The sequence below is a fragment of the Ostrinia furnacalis genome, unplaced genomic scaffold (genome assembly GCF_004193835.3).
Source record: "Ostrinia furnacalis isolate ACB-3 unplaced genomic scaffold, ASM419383v2 OfSCF0535, whole genome shotgun sequence".
Lineage (NCBI taxonomy): Eukaryota > Metazoa > Arthropoda > Insecta > Lepidoptera > Crambidae > Ostrinia > Ostrinia furnacalis.
In genome coordinates, this window is record NW_021130774.1 from 134,762 (window position 1) to 152,843 (window position 18,082).

General features: G+C 37.9%; 1 protein-coding gene and 1 non-coding gene across 2 annotated transcripts; both read right to left on the reverse strand.

Moving 5' to 3' along the window:
• Nucleotides 1-1,404: 1,404 nt before the first annotated feature.
• On the reverse strand, nucleotides 1,405-17,740 carry S6kII (Ribosomal protein S6 kinase II). Its single transcript, XM_028322888.1, has 15 exons — nucleotides 17,473-17,740; nucleotides 16,803-17,075; nucleotides 16,542-16,727; nucleotides 16,104-16,388; nucleotides 15,860-16,014; nucleotides 15,694-15,781; nucleotides 15,187-15,317; nucleotides 8,992-9,150; nucleotides 8,495-8,632; nucleotides 7,693-7,899; nucleotides 7,133-7,332; nucleotides 6,280-6,377; nucleotides 5,452-5,679; nucleotides 3,599-4,745; nucleotides 1,405-2,010 (listed from the first exon to the last, which is right to left on the reverse strand). Exons 1-14 carry the CDS (start codon nucleotides 17,524-17,526, stop codon nucleotides 4,635-4,637), a joined length of 2,313 nt encoding a protein of 770 aa, XP_028178689.1. The 5' UTR covers nucleotides 17,527-17,740; the 3' UTR covers nucleotides 1,405-2,010; nucleotides 3,599-4,634.
• TRNAL-AAG (transfer RNA leucine (anticodon AAG)) lies at nucleotides 13,609-13,690 on the reverse strand. Its single transcript has one exon. It is a non-coding gene; the product is annotated as a tRNA-Leu (tRNA).
• Nucleotides 17,741-18,082: the final 342 nt, after the last annotated feature.

The window sequence follows — 18,082 nt, forward strand, 5'->3', positions numbered from 1 at the left end:
TTATGATTTCCAAAATACGTGTTTCCATTTACATTGCTATTTTTTTTTAAATGATGGCTGACGTATTTTAGTGGGTGATAGTTACTATGTACATGTTTAAACAACATTCCAGTTCATTAATAATATCTTATGTAACAAAATAAAAATAGAATAACCAAGTGCGAGGCAATGCGTGGTACGGGACAAATTGTCCGCATTTTCAAAGTGCTTCAATAAAACTAGTCACAAAAGTTGTGTCCAAGGTATTTTGTCCCGTGGGCGTGGACTTTTTGAAATGTGACTACGACACTGTTTCCATCAACGCGCATCTAACCCAGGCACCGACTTATTTTAATATGGTACTTGATAGTAATAATTATTTTATCTAATTCAATATATTAAAAAAACTACAAAAAAGAATCTTTGGTGAAATTATTATGTCAACATTGATTTAATACAATCACTAGAAATATAACAGTTTGAAATGAAGTGAAAAAATATGTCTGAAGTTTAACTATGTCTAAACCACAATGACCAATAGAAAATGACAAGAACTACTTTCGATGATATTGGAAGAAAAAAACATCAGCAAGCTTAACTTAATCAGACTACAGTTAAAAAAAATTAAGTCATAAACCAACACCTTTAGCTACAGGTACAATTAACATAGTACAGGCCGTCAAACGTCTCATGGCCAGTCGATTTCCATGGAATGTCACCAACTACCAATGGGAGCCGTACAAAAGTAAGACGTTGTACAGTATACTATAATATTTACAAAATAGGGCTATACTCTATTTAATGTAAAGATGTCAATGAATGATGTAAATGGCACCTTGGTAGCAGGGTTCGAGGATATATATCAAGGGATATATATCAAGATATACATATATCGGATATATATCCGATATATATCAAGCCGGTTTTGACGATATATATCAATTTTTAAAATTTGTTACTGTATTTGTACTTTTTGATATAAGATTTTTATTTTTTAGTTGATTTTGCCGTATTTGAAACAAGATTTTACGTTTTTGCTTTATTTGTCTGATTTTAAGTTTTAAAAACATTAAAAACATGTTTAAGTAACACATATGCAATAGTATTCATAAATCTATATATATAAAAATGAAACCCGTTTCGCGTTGTCACGGCATCACGTGTGAACGGCTGAACCGATTTCGATAATTCTTTTTTTTAAATGTTTGTGGAAGTCCAAGGATGGTTCTTACGGAAAAAAATATTAAGAAAATCTCTACGCTAAGGCGGTACGAAGTTCGCCGGGTCAGCTAGTAATACAATAAAATAATAGTATGGCTTTCATACAAAATTGATATATATCAAAGTTGATATATATCGGATATATATCATAAATATCCGATATTTTGATATTTATAATAAATATCGGATATTTTCGAACCCTGCTTGGTAGTTATAGTGCTACTCAAAATATAGTTTTACCTATAATTTGTCCCAATCATCACACCAATCACCTAGCCCCAAACTAAGCAAAGCTTTTACTTTGGCGACTAGATAACCGATAATAAACATACTTAAATAGGTACTATACATAATACAAACATCATGGATTACATGTAATTAATGCAAGTGCTCATCACACAAACATTAGTCCTCCGCGGAATTCTAATCCACAATACAGTTGGCGTTGTAGTCTGGTACATATACATTTTAATTAAGCACAAACATATTATAATTCTTATTATACACATAGACATATTTTTAACTAATAAAATAATCAATTTATAATTTTATGTATTTACTAAACCTACAATATTGACCAATTAATTTGTATAAATAATCATTACCATTATTGTATTGTAATTGTATAAAATATATAATTTATTAATTAATTGTGGTAAATGCCGTAATTTATCTAATCTCTGAGCAATTTAGGCCTTAGCGATATGAAAGAAAGGAATTGCTAAATATTGTGATACGTTAATTACATTGACATGGGTATCCATTGACAATTTTTTTGAAGTAATTATTTCTTTACAAAATATACTAATACACTCAGCGGCACGGAATTTGGCCCAAGCCTAAACATCCAGATATGAAGCCAAATAGGTGTTGTATACGTAAGTTTCGTGTGACATGTTAACAGAACATTTGTTTTTGTTAATTTACGAGGCTAGATTTATAAAAAAATGCGTCTGTTTAACTCTTTTGACTCTAGAAACGCATTTCGTTGTTGGAGCGTAAAGAGTACTTGTAAGTTTAAATTCGATATTAAATGTTGTAAGGGTTTAGCGTTTTGTTTTTTGTTTTTAAATTAATCTTAGGGTTATTCTCGTTTCCATAATTTGTGAATAATGCCCATTACTCCAGCTCAAGTTGCTCAAATAGTGTTGCTTAGAAGTCAAGGGCGTATGCAGCGGGAGATGGCTGAAACTTTCAATTTATGGCGTACAAACTTAAGATACACGTTAAAAAGGCATGACCAGACCGCCATTTACACAAGAAGACTAAGAAGTGGGGAATTAAGCTGTAAATCAGCGCGCGATGACCTGATTATCGTGCTTGCAATATCAAGAAATCGGGTTCTCACCACGTTTGAGATACGCCAGCGTTTACAAACAGCAAGCCCAGTGAATGTCAGTGAGCACACAATAAGAAGAAGGATGGAGGATCATAACCTGCATACTCGAAGACCAGCTCGAGGACCAGAACTTCTCCGATACCTTCGCGAAGTGCGACTTACGTTTTATAGAGAACATGTAAATTGGACGCAAGGCTAATGGAGTAAAGTTCTATGGTTCGATGATTGCAGAGTCACCTTAAGAGCTCCAGACGGCCGTGGAAGTGTATAGAGAAGGTGCGGAGAAGAGTTACTACGCAAACAGACAGTTTTCATAAAGAGTTTGCTTCATTAGTCTAACGTCCAATTTGCATGTTCTCTAGAAAACTTAAGTCGCACTTCGCGAAGGTATCGGAGAAGTTCTGGTCCTCGAGCTGGTCTTCGAGTATGCAGGTTATGATCCTCCATCCTTCTTCTTATTGTGTGCTCACTGATATTCACTGGGCTTGCTGTTTGTAAACGCTGGCGTATCTCAAACGTGGTGAGAACCCGATTTCTTGATATTGCAAGCACGATAATCGGGTCATCGCGCGCTGATTTACACCTTAATTACCCACTTCTTAGTCTTCTTGTGTAAATGGCGGTCTGGTCATGCCTTTTTAACGTGTATCTTAAGTTTTTACGCCATAAATTGAAAGTTTCAGCCATCTCCCGCTGCATACGCCCTTGACTTCTAAGCAAAACTATTTGAGCAACTTGAGCTGGAGTAATGGGCATTATTCTCAAATTATGGAAACGAGAATAACCCTAAGATTAATTTAAAAATAAAAAACAAAACGCCAAACCCTTACAAGATTTAATATCGAATTTAAACTTACCCGTACTCTTTACGCTCCAACAACGAAATGCGTTTATAGAGTCAAAAAAGTTAAACAGACGCTTTTTTTATAAATGAAGCCTCTTAAATTAACAAAAACAAATGTTCTGTTAACATGTCATACGAAACTTAGGTATACAACACCTATTTGGCCTCATATCTGGGTGTTTAGGCTTGGGCCAAATTCCGTGCCGCTGAGTGTATGAATTTCTAAATAACAGTAAGTAACACAATTATTAGTCTTTTAAATAAAATACGGTCGTATTATGCGTAAAATTACTATAATAATTTTATTTGAGAGTAAACATTTTCATAGATAGATATTTAAACGAAAATATGAACTCTTGTATTTATTATGTATTGTGATAATACACTTCTTAATATTAATTCTTAAGCCTAATGGATAATATTACAAAAATATAAATTATACCTTGTTTAAAGAAGATAAAATAAGATAGAAAGAGTAAAGACAATACTTAATAGACAGATAGGTCCAGGGAGTAATACTGTATAAAAATAAATCTATTCACAAAAATATATTCATTTGTATTATAGGTGGTACTTTTGTGACATGTAAAAAATATATTGCACTTTCAATAGAACATACAAGTTATATCATAGTAAAACATATTAAGTTTGATTTAATTCTAATGGCACAGATAGGACTACAAAAAGTAATAAGGTGGGCAAGCAACTCATGCTTAAAAATTTAATGTTCATCGTTTATATTATGTAATCATTTTGAAGGAAGACCACTCACATATACATATTTTCCTAACATTCACATATTTTTGTATAACATAATTGAATGCGAAAATGGAATGTTAATAAATTAGATTTGTTCGAAATGCATACAATATATTAATATTTTTGATAAACAAAAATTGCTTATCCCATATGAAACATTTTTCTTTAAAGACATAATTCGACGTAAATGTTTTGACGATCACATGATGTTTTTATAACTTAATTTTCGGCATATTAAATTCAATATTCTTACAAAGTAGTTAATTTGTGTCATTTATTCGATAAATCAGGCAAATCGCTATCGCAATTAGTCAATAATAATTAGTCATAGTTCAATATTTGTTTCATTTTGACGTTCTGAAAAACGTCTGTCGTTGACACGAAATCTTCAAGTGGATATGTGAGATCCACAATAGATTCATTTGCGAACTCGTCGGTTGGCTCGAATGTTTCTTGCCTTGTGTCACTTAAGATACTCGTATACCTGCGTGTCTAAAGTTGTGTAGGTGGGAATCGACGCTGCGGCTTGCTGCGACGCTGCGCGAGAGTGGACTGCGACACCGGACCGAGGACTTGCGGGGTCAGGGGGGACGCTGTCATGGCCTGGCGAAACCATTCTAATGTTCAGAAATGTACAAACGATTGCACCTCAGATGTACACATATTATTTTTGGCAAAATCGCATTTATCAAAACTTTGTAAGGTATTACAGTGATTACCTTGATGTGCTGTTAATGCTGCCCGAACGTAAGCCATAAATAAGTGTGGACAGACCAGAGACAATAATAACGGGGTGTCGCGGCGTCGTTTTCGACCAGCTCGACGGCGGGGTTACTGTTTATAACTTCTAATATGCCTGACACAATAGAAAATCTCTATTTAACTAGAGGCATAAAGGATTTGACATCCATTTCCCACATACTGGCTCGAAGGATAGGTCGTCTTTCTTTTGAAATTAAATGACTCGATGATGAATAGCAAATCTGTAATTTGAAATTACTGTCTCTAGGTTCTCGTTGGCGACCTCGCGCAGCAGGTCACTAATGTCCAACAAACACACCTGGAAGGTGAGGTCGACGGCGCGGGCTGGCCGGGCTGCAGCCAGGGCTCGCGCAGCAGGTCACTAATGTCCAACAAACACACCTGGAAGGTGAGGTCGACGGCGCGGGCTGGCCGGGCTGCAGCCAGGGCTCGCGCAGCAGGTCACTAATGTCCAACAAACACACCTGGAAGGTGAGGTCGACGGCGCGGGCTGGCCGGGCTGCAACCAGGGCTCGCGCAGCAGGTCACTAATGTCCAACAAACACACCTGGAAGGTGAGGTCGACGGCGCGGCGCAGGTCGGCGGCGGGCGGCGGCGCGTCGGCGTCGGGCAGCGGCGCGGCGGGCGCGGGCGCGGGCTGGCCGGGCTGCAGCCAGGGCTCGCGCAGCAGGTCGGCGGCGCGCGGCCGCAGCGCCGGCTCCAGCTGCAGCATGCGCCGCACGCAGCCGCGCGCCTCGCCCGACACGCCGCGCCACACGCCGCTCGACAGCTCCACCTGCATCCGTATTCACGATCACGAGGCAATCAAATTCAAATAGTTCGTGGGTCGAATCACGAAAAGGGGTAACCACAAAATAATAAGTACTACGTTTATTTTTTCCCTTTTTATATCTGCAATCGACTTAGGTCATAATCAGATGTTTTGTCTTGCTTTTTTGTTTGTGTTCATGAGGAGGGGTATTCCAGTAAATTCTCTCCCTCGGTTTTTAGAGTACTACGTACAGAAAGTTTTCTTCGAGAAGGTATTTAAAAAAATGTATGCTCAATGTCGTTAACAATAAGCTGTAATTTAACTTGTATCAAGAGTTGAGCACCATTTTGTTGACAAACGTCAGTGATCGGTACTGCGCCGAAGCCATAGGGCTGACTTCGGTAAAAATGATGTGTGACGTGAGGTGCCGAACTGCGGAAAATGGCAATGGCAATGTTAGATCCTCGCGGCCGGTATTTACAAAAAGTTTCTATAGTTCATAGATTTCTAACTTTTGAAATACACGCTGCTGTGGTATTATGTCATGAATTAACGAGTACCTACCTACCTTAAAATAGAAAAAAAATGCCACATTATAAAATCAAAAGAATTCTGATTACTGACCTTTCCAGATTCGATCCTAGCTAATATAGCTTCAGGGGTGTCGTCCCCTGTCGAAGCGAATGGCGTCCTACCGGATAGCATAATGTATGCTAGCACACCTGAAATAATAATCACATTAGTCACAAAAATATTGCCTGCATCTTCAAAAAAATAAAAATAAACAATTGGGAATGATAATTGGGTAATGAAGTCGAAATTCTATTTAGTCCGTCAGACAGATAATAAAAAAAATTTGGACACGTTTTTTTTTTTTCATAATGTAATAATTACGTATGGAGTTGAAATGTCGCGTGACGTCACTTTTGAGTAAAAAATCTACATAGGTGTGACGTAACGCGCCATTTCAACTCGATGTAGCACTGTTATTATTTAATTATGAAAGAAAATAAAAAATACGAGTCTAATATTTTCTAATTGTCTGTCTGATGGACAAATAATTGAAATTTTGTCATCTAGCCTATTATTTTATTCGACGAAAAGAGTCTTCTAGTCATCAATCATCTCAAGCTGCATATGGAAAACGCACTGGAAACACTTCAGTCCATTGTGGGGCATAGATCTCTCATAGAGCAGAACTAACCTCGTGAGATTCAAAGCTAGTATAATGATGGTTGCCGTTTTTAAGCTCACCAGTTGGCGCCATTTGGTAAGTGACAGGATCTCACTCGATTTTTTTTTACTTATAAGACCAGATAGAAAGCCTTCAAGGAAATGTCATACTATAGATGCAGTCTGTTAGGTATTTATTAGGTACACCAACAAACAAAGTCACATACATACATACAAACTGTATGATTACTCTGACCTGACCACAGACTGCATCCAGTGTGACAAATTCTTCATAGTCACGTACCTAAGCTCCATATATCACACGCAGCATCATAGCCCGCTCGTTTCAAAACTTCAGGCGCAACGAAGTTGGCGGTGTAACATGGCGTCATCAAAAGACCATTCTCAGCGCGCAGTTGCTTCGCGAGACCAAAGTCGACTAAGCGGATGTCATCAGGTTTTCGTTCTGATGTCGCGAACAAAATGTTCGATGGTTTTATGTCTCTAAAACAATAAAATTTTAATTAATAAAAGTACATACATTTCAAACCATAAAAGATAGCGTTGTGGTATTCGCGTGCCGTAGAACCTATGCATATGGTTGCTGGTACGAGTAAGTGACTCAGCCGGAGGAGCCGTATACATTAAACAACACACTTTAGTTGATTTCGCTAACTAGCTGCGCGTTTCGAAAAAGAACACATTAAACGGTTGGTCTAATTGGTCACGCTAGACGGCACATTTTGCGCGACGCGACGCGACAAGACACGACACCTTTGCATCTCATAAAATTTGGCGTCAGGGTTTTGCACCAACCAGGGCAAGTAACGCCGCTGCGTGCTGTGCTCGAGCCAGGAGACTCACCTGTGCACGACGCAGTGCCTGTGCAGGTAGTGCACGGCTTGCAGCACGTTGCGCAGCACAGGCGCCGCCTCGTGCTCCGGCAGGTAGCGCCGCTGCGTGATGTGCTCGAGCAGTTCCCCGCCGCGGCACAGCTCCGTGACCGCTAGTATGCGACCGCCTTCTTCGTAAACGCCGCGGAGCGTTATTATGTGAGGGTGTTGGCTGTATCTGTGGCAGTGTAAGATGCATGATCAATCCAGGGACTTACTACATTAGCTACGTAATTTTGTAATGTAATTCAATAACTCATTATGAAACTGCCCGTTATTATAACCGAAGGTCTCAAAAATCTCTCAGTAAAAATAGTAGTGGTGACAAATTATTGACATGTAAGTAAAATCTTATCAATGTGCAAGTTTGCATATAAAAAAGATAATATGAATTGTATAAACATAAGCAGGGCATTTTTAAGATAATTTATCAAACGCGATATAGATAAGAAAGATGATAAAATAATCTTATTAGTCATCAATAATTAAATAAATATCATTTTTGAAAACCCAATGTAATGAATCAAACTCATGGAAAAATTATGAAAACATACATAAATAAATATGTAAATAAATAAATAAATATCCTTTTACATTTTACACTGCGCCGCTAGTCCCAAACTAAGCAAAGCTTGTACTATGGGTACTAGACAACGGATATAAACATACTTAAATACTTTTTTTTTGTAAATACATACATATTATACATAGAACACCCAGAACCCAGAACACCCAGTCCAATACAAACAAATATTTTCGTACACACAACATACCTCAATAGTATCTCAATTTCTTCCCGAGGATCGTACTGCAACTTATCCATAATCTTTACTGCATATTGAACTTTAGACGTCTTGTGTTCACAAAGACGCACGACCGAAAACGATCCTGTGCCCAATTCGCCCATTAACCTACAATAAAAAAGTTGCTAGTCTATCATCGGATCCTTTGTCCAATTTGATTCAGTGATCGACAGCATAAATATTTCACAATTTTTATCAAAAAAAAAAATTATCTTTATTCGTATAGACTATAGCGTAAAAAGGTTCTTAAGGAGCCTATACAATGTATAGTATACATACATGTCTCGTAAACGTATTACAATACAATGTTCAGAACTCGATCAAATCTCTGTCATAGATACAGTTCTGTGATTAGTCTAATTTTGGTTGAAAAAACAGAAATCACAAGTGACGCCGAATGTTAATGAAAATGGTACCTGTGCCAGAAGGAGTCACTCTCACTTAACATAGTCATTTATAATACCAACCTGTATTCATCAAAGAAATTGTTTCTATTAACAAATCCAGACCAAAACTCTTCGGTTGATGTTTTGGCGTTTTGGTTGACGGCGTGATTTTGATTCTGGTTGTTAGTGAGTGTTTTATTATCATCGGTCAGCAAACATGGAGCGACGAAGCTGAAGCCCCTGCAATAAGACAACAGATTTGAAGCTCCCCCAAAGTACATACATTCTTTATTGCACACCACTCAAAGACTAATAAATACAAGATTTTTAAAAAAATCAAGAAATACTAAAGTTCCGACTGAAGAATTCATGAGGGTGGTATAAAGCTTAATAATGATCTCATTTAGGTAACAAAAAAAAACTTAATAACTCCCGTTAATCGTCAAATTGATTACTCTAAAATCTACACAAACTATCTATTATCCTGCTTTCGCCTCCGAGATTTATTTTACCATGTAGTACCCCTGTACGACAAGCCAATCCGCACACAATATTCAGCGCAGTAGTAGTAAAAAACAAAAGAGCGGGCAACCCCACCCCTACCACGCTGTGGGCTCGGTGTCCGAGCGGTCTCATTCCTTTGTGCGCACGCGCAACGACCGCACGCAGTATAAGAAAAATGCTTAAGTGACGTCACTTTAAAACGTCCTGGTGACGTCACCAGGACGTTTTTACCGACAAAAAACGTAATTATTTTAAGTTGTGCAGTGTAGTGACGAGAATTAGACCCAACACAAGGTTGGTTGTAACAACTATTTNTGGGTTTTTACCCGGGTGGAAACCCATCTCTAGTCCCTGTTTCAAAAACCGGGATAAAAACTATCCTATGTTCTTTCCCGGGACTCAAACTATCTCTATGCCAAATTTCATCAAAATCGGTTGCGAGGTTTAAGCGGGAAAGCGTAACAGACAGACAGACAGACAGACAGAGTTACTTTCGCATTTATAATATTAGTTGGGATTTTAACTACGAATCATAAAACCGGCCTTAACTTGCCGTAATATCTGTCTTATGACATAATATGTGTCGCTTAACTTCAAACACGGATAAATCCACTCTACCCTATTCGGAGATATTTAATAAAAAGTGTTTATAGTCTTATTTTCATGAATTAAAAGGCAATTTTTTTTTGTTATGGCACTACTATTGAAATAAATGATCCTGTTTATTCATTTCAGTATTTAAATCACGCATTCTCCCAAAAATTTAATATTTAGTTTGGATTTACCTTCATTTGATATGATGGAATGCAATTTATCCAACTTTGAAAAAACGCAATGAGGATTTATCTAATTTAGATTTAATAGATACGGATTTATTTACGGATAGGTGGACCGACGATCTGGTAAAGGTCGCGGGAAGAGCCTGGATGCGGGCAGCGCAGGACCGTTCATTGTGGAAAACCTTGGGGGAGGCCTTTGTCCAGCAGTGGACGTCATTTGGCTGAAACGAGATACGGATTTATCTAGTTATGAAAAAACACGATTAGAGCTAGGGATGTGGTAGCACATGTGGTAGTGACGAAATCACGGTATACCCATGAAGCTACAGATAAAAATGGAGGGCAAAGTTGGGAACAAAACTTGAGTCAAATACCTACTTATATCTATCTCGCTCTCTGTGGCCCTACCTCTCTTTTTAGTGTGAACTGTAGTATTGCTATCTTCTTATTTAAATCTCCTTGTAAATTCTTCGAAATAGCCAATTCACTAACCAAATAAGAAGTTAAATAAATAAATAATTAATANAGTTTGATTATGAACGTGCGAATATCTCGAACGGACTCATTTTTCAATAAAATTTGACAGCGGGGGCCTCGCAGCGCGGAGCGGAGAGATGTGGAAATAATAAAATCTGTTTGGTTATTCAAAACATATCCGCTCCGCCTTGGTGAAAATCGGGCCTAAAGAGAATAATGGTCCAAAAACAAAACATTTGAATTTGATGTAAACAAATTACAATTTAAATTGATAAAGGGTTAACTGTCGAGATATTAGTTAATTAAACATTTTACATCCGTAGTTCATATCTTATGAACATGATATAGATTTTCTTTCAACTTTCTTCTTAGTTCTTTGGGAGGTCCGCCCCGCCCGAGCGATTTATGACTATAATGTGATACTTACAGCTGAACACGTGATCACGAAGAACCAAGACTTGCAAGAGGCGATGAGCTTCCTCAAGGAGTGTCCGCTCATCAAGATCGAAGACATCCTGCCGTTCTTCAGCGATGTGGTCACCATCGATCACTTCAGGGAACCCATATGCCAGTCGCTTGAGGTAATCTAAGTTTCTGATAGACTTCCCTTCCCCTTATTCGCCCTAATATACAGGGTGTCCCAAAAACAATGGATAACCCTGTAACCATCGATAGGCCTCGCCATGGTCTCCCTAACGTCTAATTTTGACCCCAGTAAAAATATCACCGTTTTCAAGATTTTTAAGTTTTTGTGCATTTTTAGAAAATTGCCACCTGCGATTACTTTTTCTCATGCCATTTCTACAAATGAGGATACTTTTCAATCTAGTTTTTTTCCTTATCACAAGGGATAGTTAAGCTATCAAAAGAAAAGATTAAAGTTCAACAAACTAGTTTAAAAGTATGAAAATTTTAAGAAATTGCAGAGAAGAAGGAAAAATTAATTCATTGTCTTGCACTTTTGATCAGCCGTCGTGTAAAAAAAATGTAGGAAGACCATCGTGCCCATTACCTTAAAAACTTCCTTGGTTAATTGAGATTCTAAAAAGGTATCACAAGCCTATGTATTCTGTATTATTTTTATCTTATGGCTACTTGAATAGCAACTAGTATGAAAACTGCAAAAATGAGTTTTTCTCGTAATAGTTAAACTAGGACTGCATAGTGGCATTAAATACAAATGGATAATTTTTAGCGTAGGAATTTTAATAAAGCAACATTTTATCATCATCATCATCATCATTTCAGCCATAGGACGTCCACTGCTGAACATAGGCCTGTACCCCAATGATTTTCATAATGACCGCTTGGTAGCGGCCTGCATCCAGCACCTTCCTGCTTACCTTTATGAGGTCGTCGGTCCACTTTGTAGGTGGACGTCCTACGATGCGCTTTCCGGTACGTAGCCTCCACTTGAACCCTGTTGCCCCATTGGCCGTCCGTTCTGCGTTTTTGTGATTACTTAATTTTTGTTTTAAACCTTATAAATGTGCCTAGACAGATACCCGTGATAATACACGGCTCGGAAACCTGGATTTTTTGGACAGCGTGCTATGCTCGGGTTTCTTCACGAAACCGTATCAGAATTTAGGAGATCCGTAAACGAACTAAAGTCGCTGACATAGCTCGACGGATCAGCAAGCTGAAGTGGCAATGGGCAGGGCACAGTAGGTTGCAGAACTGAGGCAGCAGGGTTAAAGTGGAGGCTACGTACCGGAAAGCGCATCGTAGGACGTCCACCTACAAAGTGGACCGACGACCTCATAAAGGTAAGCAGGAAGGTGCTGGATGCAGGCCGCTACCAAGCGGTCATTATGAAAATCATTGGGGTACAGGCCTATGTTCAGCAGTGGACGTCCTATGGCTGAAATGATGATGATGATGATGATAAAATGTTGCTTTATTAAAATTCCTACGCTAAAATTATCCATTTGTATTTAATGCGACTCTGCAGTCCTAGTTCAACTATTACGAGAAAAACTCATTTTTGCAGTTTTCATACTAGTTGCTATTCAAGTAGCCATAAGATAAAAATAATACAGAATACATAGGCTTGTGATACCTTTTTAGAATCTCAATTAACCAAGGAAGTTTTTAATGTAATGGGCACGATGGTCTTCCTACATTTTTTCTACACGACGGCTGATCAAAAGTGCAAGACAATGAATTAATTTTTCCTTCTTCTCTGCAATTTCTTAAAATTTTCATACTTTTAAACTAGTTTGTTGAACTTTAATCTTTTCTTTTGATAGCTTAACTATCCCTTGTGATAAGGAAAAAAACTAGATTGAAAAGTATCCTCATTTGTAGAAATGGCATGAGAAAAAGTAATCGCAGGTGGCAATTTTCTAAAAATGCACAAAAACTTAAAAATCTTGAAAACGGTGATATTTTTACTGGGGTCAAAATTGGACGTTAGGGAGACCATGGCGAGGCCTATCGATGGTTACAGGGTTATCCATTGTTTTTGGGACACCCTGTATAAGATATCCTAAATTATTGCACATATCCACCATCCTTGTCGCTCGTACCGAGAATCGAATTTGGCGTGAGCGAAATGCAGGCGAATCTAAACAAAATAAAATGTATGTTTACAGGAATACAATACTCAAATAGAAGAACTGAAGTCTGAAATGGAGGAAGCGACAAGATCTGCCGAATATGTAAGTACCTACATATTAATTATCTAATTGATTGATACTTTAAAGTGTTTTTATATTCCCTGTAAATTATTTTTCCACAATTTCTTTTATTCCTGATAATTTTCTTCAAATAATTCCTATAATATTTCCAGTTTATTCAAATCTATTTTTAACCCACGCAAAGGAGTCTCTTAGCATTGTAGTTTTAAAATTAAAATCGAGTTTTTAACCGCAATAATATTGCGAGTGACAATAATTGTTTGATATATTTTTTTGTTAAACCGGGATAAAAAATCTGGCAGCGGTGGGATTCGAACCCACGCCTCCGAAGAGACTGGTGCCTTAAACCAGCGCCTTAGACCGCTCGGCCACGCTACCACATACGCTTTGGGATGAAATATTTCATTAGTTCGGGAGATTGTATTGTTTTGTAAATATAGCATAGCAAGATTGCAAACGCATGTTCGTTTTATTCATTTAATTTTGCTGATTTATCACGAAAGTATGTAATAGATTGATTTTTGATGAAATTAGCGTAAACTGTAAATTTTTAGTCATTCGTGATTGGGTCAAGAACTGTTTATATGTTTTCGGGAAATAAGCTCGTAGAAGTAATGATAGTTGGGGCAGAAAAGTTCTCGAGTAGCGACCACGGAACGTAGGTAGTTTAGGCAGGCCACCTACTCTGTGGTGTTCTCTGTACACCCTTATGGTGCAGTTACACTATGCGCAGGGTTGATCGAACACAAGCGCGAATAGCGCACGGAAGTATAGGCGACGCATGGTGAAGTGGCGAAACGAATTGAACTGCGCGTCAGTGCGTGTTTACACTATTTGATTCGATCAACTTCGCGCAGTGTAATTGCGCCATTAGCATTACATATTTTCCCAGCAATCTCAAGACTCAAATGTATACTTAGGAACTAAATTACTTCGCAGGTCCGTTCCGAGATCCAGTCGTTCCGCAACCGCAGCGTGCTCGTGATGGTGTCGGACGCTTGTTGCCTGTGCGACATCGCGCTGCTGCTGCGGCCCTTCTACCTGTTTCCCTGCGGACACAAGTTCCACAGCGACTGCCTGCTCAGCGAGATACAGCCGATACTGGGTGAGTCACGACTGTGTTCAGCGAGATACAGCATATACCAGGCCTGTTCATCTCCGCGAGTTTACATCGAAAACAAAACACGCACGATTGCCCCCTACAAGAGTANTAATTGATCACTGTGCGACGTTAACTCTTTGATGCAGTCATGCTTATTATCGCTCAACCCAAGGTTCATTTGTTTAAACTCTTTGAAAGATTAGTACTATCACAGCAAGTTATATCATCACTATCTTATCAAGTGTCTGTCTTCTGGGATAGTCGACACAAGTAAATACGAAGGAAATTAAAACACACGGCGTTGTTGTTTCATTTTAAAATATTAAATTATGTTAGACAGGTTTACGTGACTAAGCACAACATTAACACTCAGCCAATCACAAAACAAATCTACAGTTCTACTCTTCGAATTTACTTTGAGCTGTATTTTATAAACTTCAACTTACTTTTCCTTGAATATAGTTGGTTTATTTATGGGATAATTCGTGGGTCGAATCACGAAAAGTAACATTTTCTCGATCAGATCACGTTTAATTCTTCTTATCGTAGTACTTATTATTATTCTGTGGTAATATGCCCAAAAACAGAACACATTGCTCGTGAGTCACGAGTGGTGACATGTATACTGTTTACATTACTTACGCAGTACTAAAGATTATTCGAACGTTGAGTATATTTTGATTACTTTATGTGTGTGAATTTCTAATGCGACACTGAGTTTCGACATCTGCGCATTAGTTGGCATCTCTCTATAATATCTCAATGACTATACCTGAACAACTCGTGAGCGTTAGCCGAGGCGGGGACCCCAGGTGAGTCCCGGGGCGTGCGGCAGGTGAACTCCGAGTCGAAGTAGAACGCGTCGTCTGCCCTGGACACCGCGGGACGGAACGGCGGCACAACCTGCCAAAAGTTCATATTTAGAAAAAGGGCTACTATAAAGTCAATCATTATTTTAAAAAAAAATGTTTGGGATGCTGAAATGACTAGCTCGCATAAATTTTTTTATAACTATGTATATTTTAAAGTCTGTAAACCCTTGAAAAAGAGGCTGACAATAGTGACTGAGTTTCTTGTGCTGCTTCTTCTTAGGACTGCCAGTCCTGAGAAGAAGCAGCCCCCATTTATTGTCCCCAATCCCCATTTATTTATTATAGAAGAAGAGAAGAAGAATAGAGAAGAAGATAAATAGAAGTTGAAAATAAACATACTGCATTGTGAACATACTAAACAAATTGCAAATTATATTTCCATATTTAGATTAATATTTCTTACATACCTCTTTTTTCAGCAAAGCATCCCAATCTATATTTGCAAAGAACTCATGGCATTTGATATCTTCAATGCCATTGGGTCCAGCGCCCAGTCTGTAAGAAAATTAACGAAAGATAAAAGAAGATACAATAGGAATTTCATTGCTCATAGATAGACTATATTTAACATACCTGTTTTGTGGATTCCTTTTAAATAATGCTCTGAGCAAGGACTGTGCCTCTTCACTGAGATTTGAGGGCATTCCAAGTTTAGCCTTCAGGATTTGAGTCATTGTTTCATGTCTTGTAGATCCATGGAAAGGTAAATTTCCTGTAAGCATTTCAAACTGAAAGAAAGGAGAATCAGTAATCAGTAAATTTGATATACAGCTCAATTTATAGAAATAAAATTGCAAAGTTATTTAACATCTTTTACCATAAGTACTCCAAAAGACCACCAGTCAGCAGCAAAAGTGTGGCCTCTTCTGTTCACCACCTCAGGGGCCATGTACTCTACGGTACCACAAAAGCTATAAGCTTTATCACTACTTGGAGGCAACTTAGACAGACCAAAATCTGTGAGAGCAATGTGACCATCAGCATCTAATAATATATTCTCAGGTTTGAGATCCCTGTATATAATTCCCAATTTGTGTACATGTTCTAATGCTAATGCCAGTTCAGCTAAGTAAAACTTGACATCTTCTTCAGTGAACATGACCTAAAATTTACAACACACCATTAAAATTTTGCCCTGCATATGCTAATTGAAAATTTTGCATTTATTTGAAACAGAGCCATTATTTATCAATTTTTTTATAAAAACATTACACTTAACACTAGTTTAGTAAGAAAGTAAATAGTCATGCAATACCTCTTTGCTCAATCGAGAAAATAAGTCACCGCCACGAAGAAAATCTAATATTAAGTATAATTTCCCGGCAGTTTGAAATGCATAATGTAATTTAACAATAAATGGATGTCCCATTTCTACTAGAATATTTCTCTCCATTTTTGTACGTTCTCTGTCACGCACCTTTAAAGTTGCTTTTTTAAGTACCTATGAACAAAGAAAAAATGTTTTAATTTAATTAAATATTATTTTGAAAATCATCAGAATAACCAGAATAATTACCTTCATAGCATATAGAGTGCCAGCATCAGCACCTGAAACTTTTCTCACAAGGAACACTTTCCCAAAGGAGCCTTCTCCAAGCACTTTAAGCAATTCAAACTGAGAAGGGTCCGCCTTCTCATGGCCCTCCTTGACCACATCTTGCAGTTCCACTTCTCTTTCATAGTTGATCTCATTTGAATCTTGGCTCTCTGCTGTAGATGCCTGACGTGACTCAGCTGAATTCTCCACAACCATTGGAAGACTGTTTGGAGGCTGCCCTGGGTTAGTACGCTGTAAATTCAATATAATATTTTTGTAATATTATATTTTTTTAAATAATAACTAATTTTTAAATAGTAACTTAGTGATCAACCAAATTGCAGTATTTTAAACCTATGACAGTAGCACTTGTGCAGAAAACTGAGTAATAAAAGTATTAATACATACATTGAATTAATAAGTACCTAAGGAAGGAAAGCAAAATCAAACAATATGGCTTTATCCTTGTAATGACTGATGTAGAAATTTAATTTACGTGATAGTATTAGCCTAGTGGGCGTTTCACGTAAATAAGTTTACTTCAGACATTCAACGTCGAGGCGCCTAGAATGAGTAATCAAATCAGGAAAAACCATTACTAGGTACAAATCCTGCATAATTAGCTACGCAAACAAATTGACAAACATACCGTGCCATCTACATTCTGCATTCGCCAAGGATCCGAGGAATTGGCCAAAGGCATTGTACTTCGTTTCAAGATGTAAACATACAAAAGCAAATTATAATACAATTAGCGTAATTTAATTACTCAACACTGCACGACATTTCTCACTATAGAGATAAAACCAAAGAAGTTGCCTCACACAACATGAAAGGCTTGATGATAAACGAATTCACCAGAATTCACTTTTTACTTGCTTGAATGGAAATCTACCTGACTGACACTAATGACAGTTTGATTTCTTTCGGTACACGCACAGAGCCCCGATTACGGTAACTTTTATAACGTCTACAATCCAGATGCGTTTCTGATTCTGCGATACGATTGGTCAAAACAGCTGACGTACGCTGTTGAACGACCAATCGTATCGCAGAATCGAGAAGCGTGTCTGGATTGTTGACGTTAAAAATTACCGTGATCGGGGCTCAGATATGGATCCTTATCTGTGGGTACACGAAACAAGAATAGACACCCGCAAGCACAGGGCCCCGATTACGATAATTTTTACGTTTGTATTGGAGACGTTAAAAATTAGCGTAATCGGGGCCCTGATATGGGGAGAGCTCGTCAAAGCGTG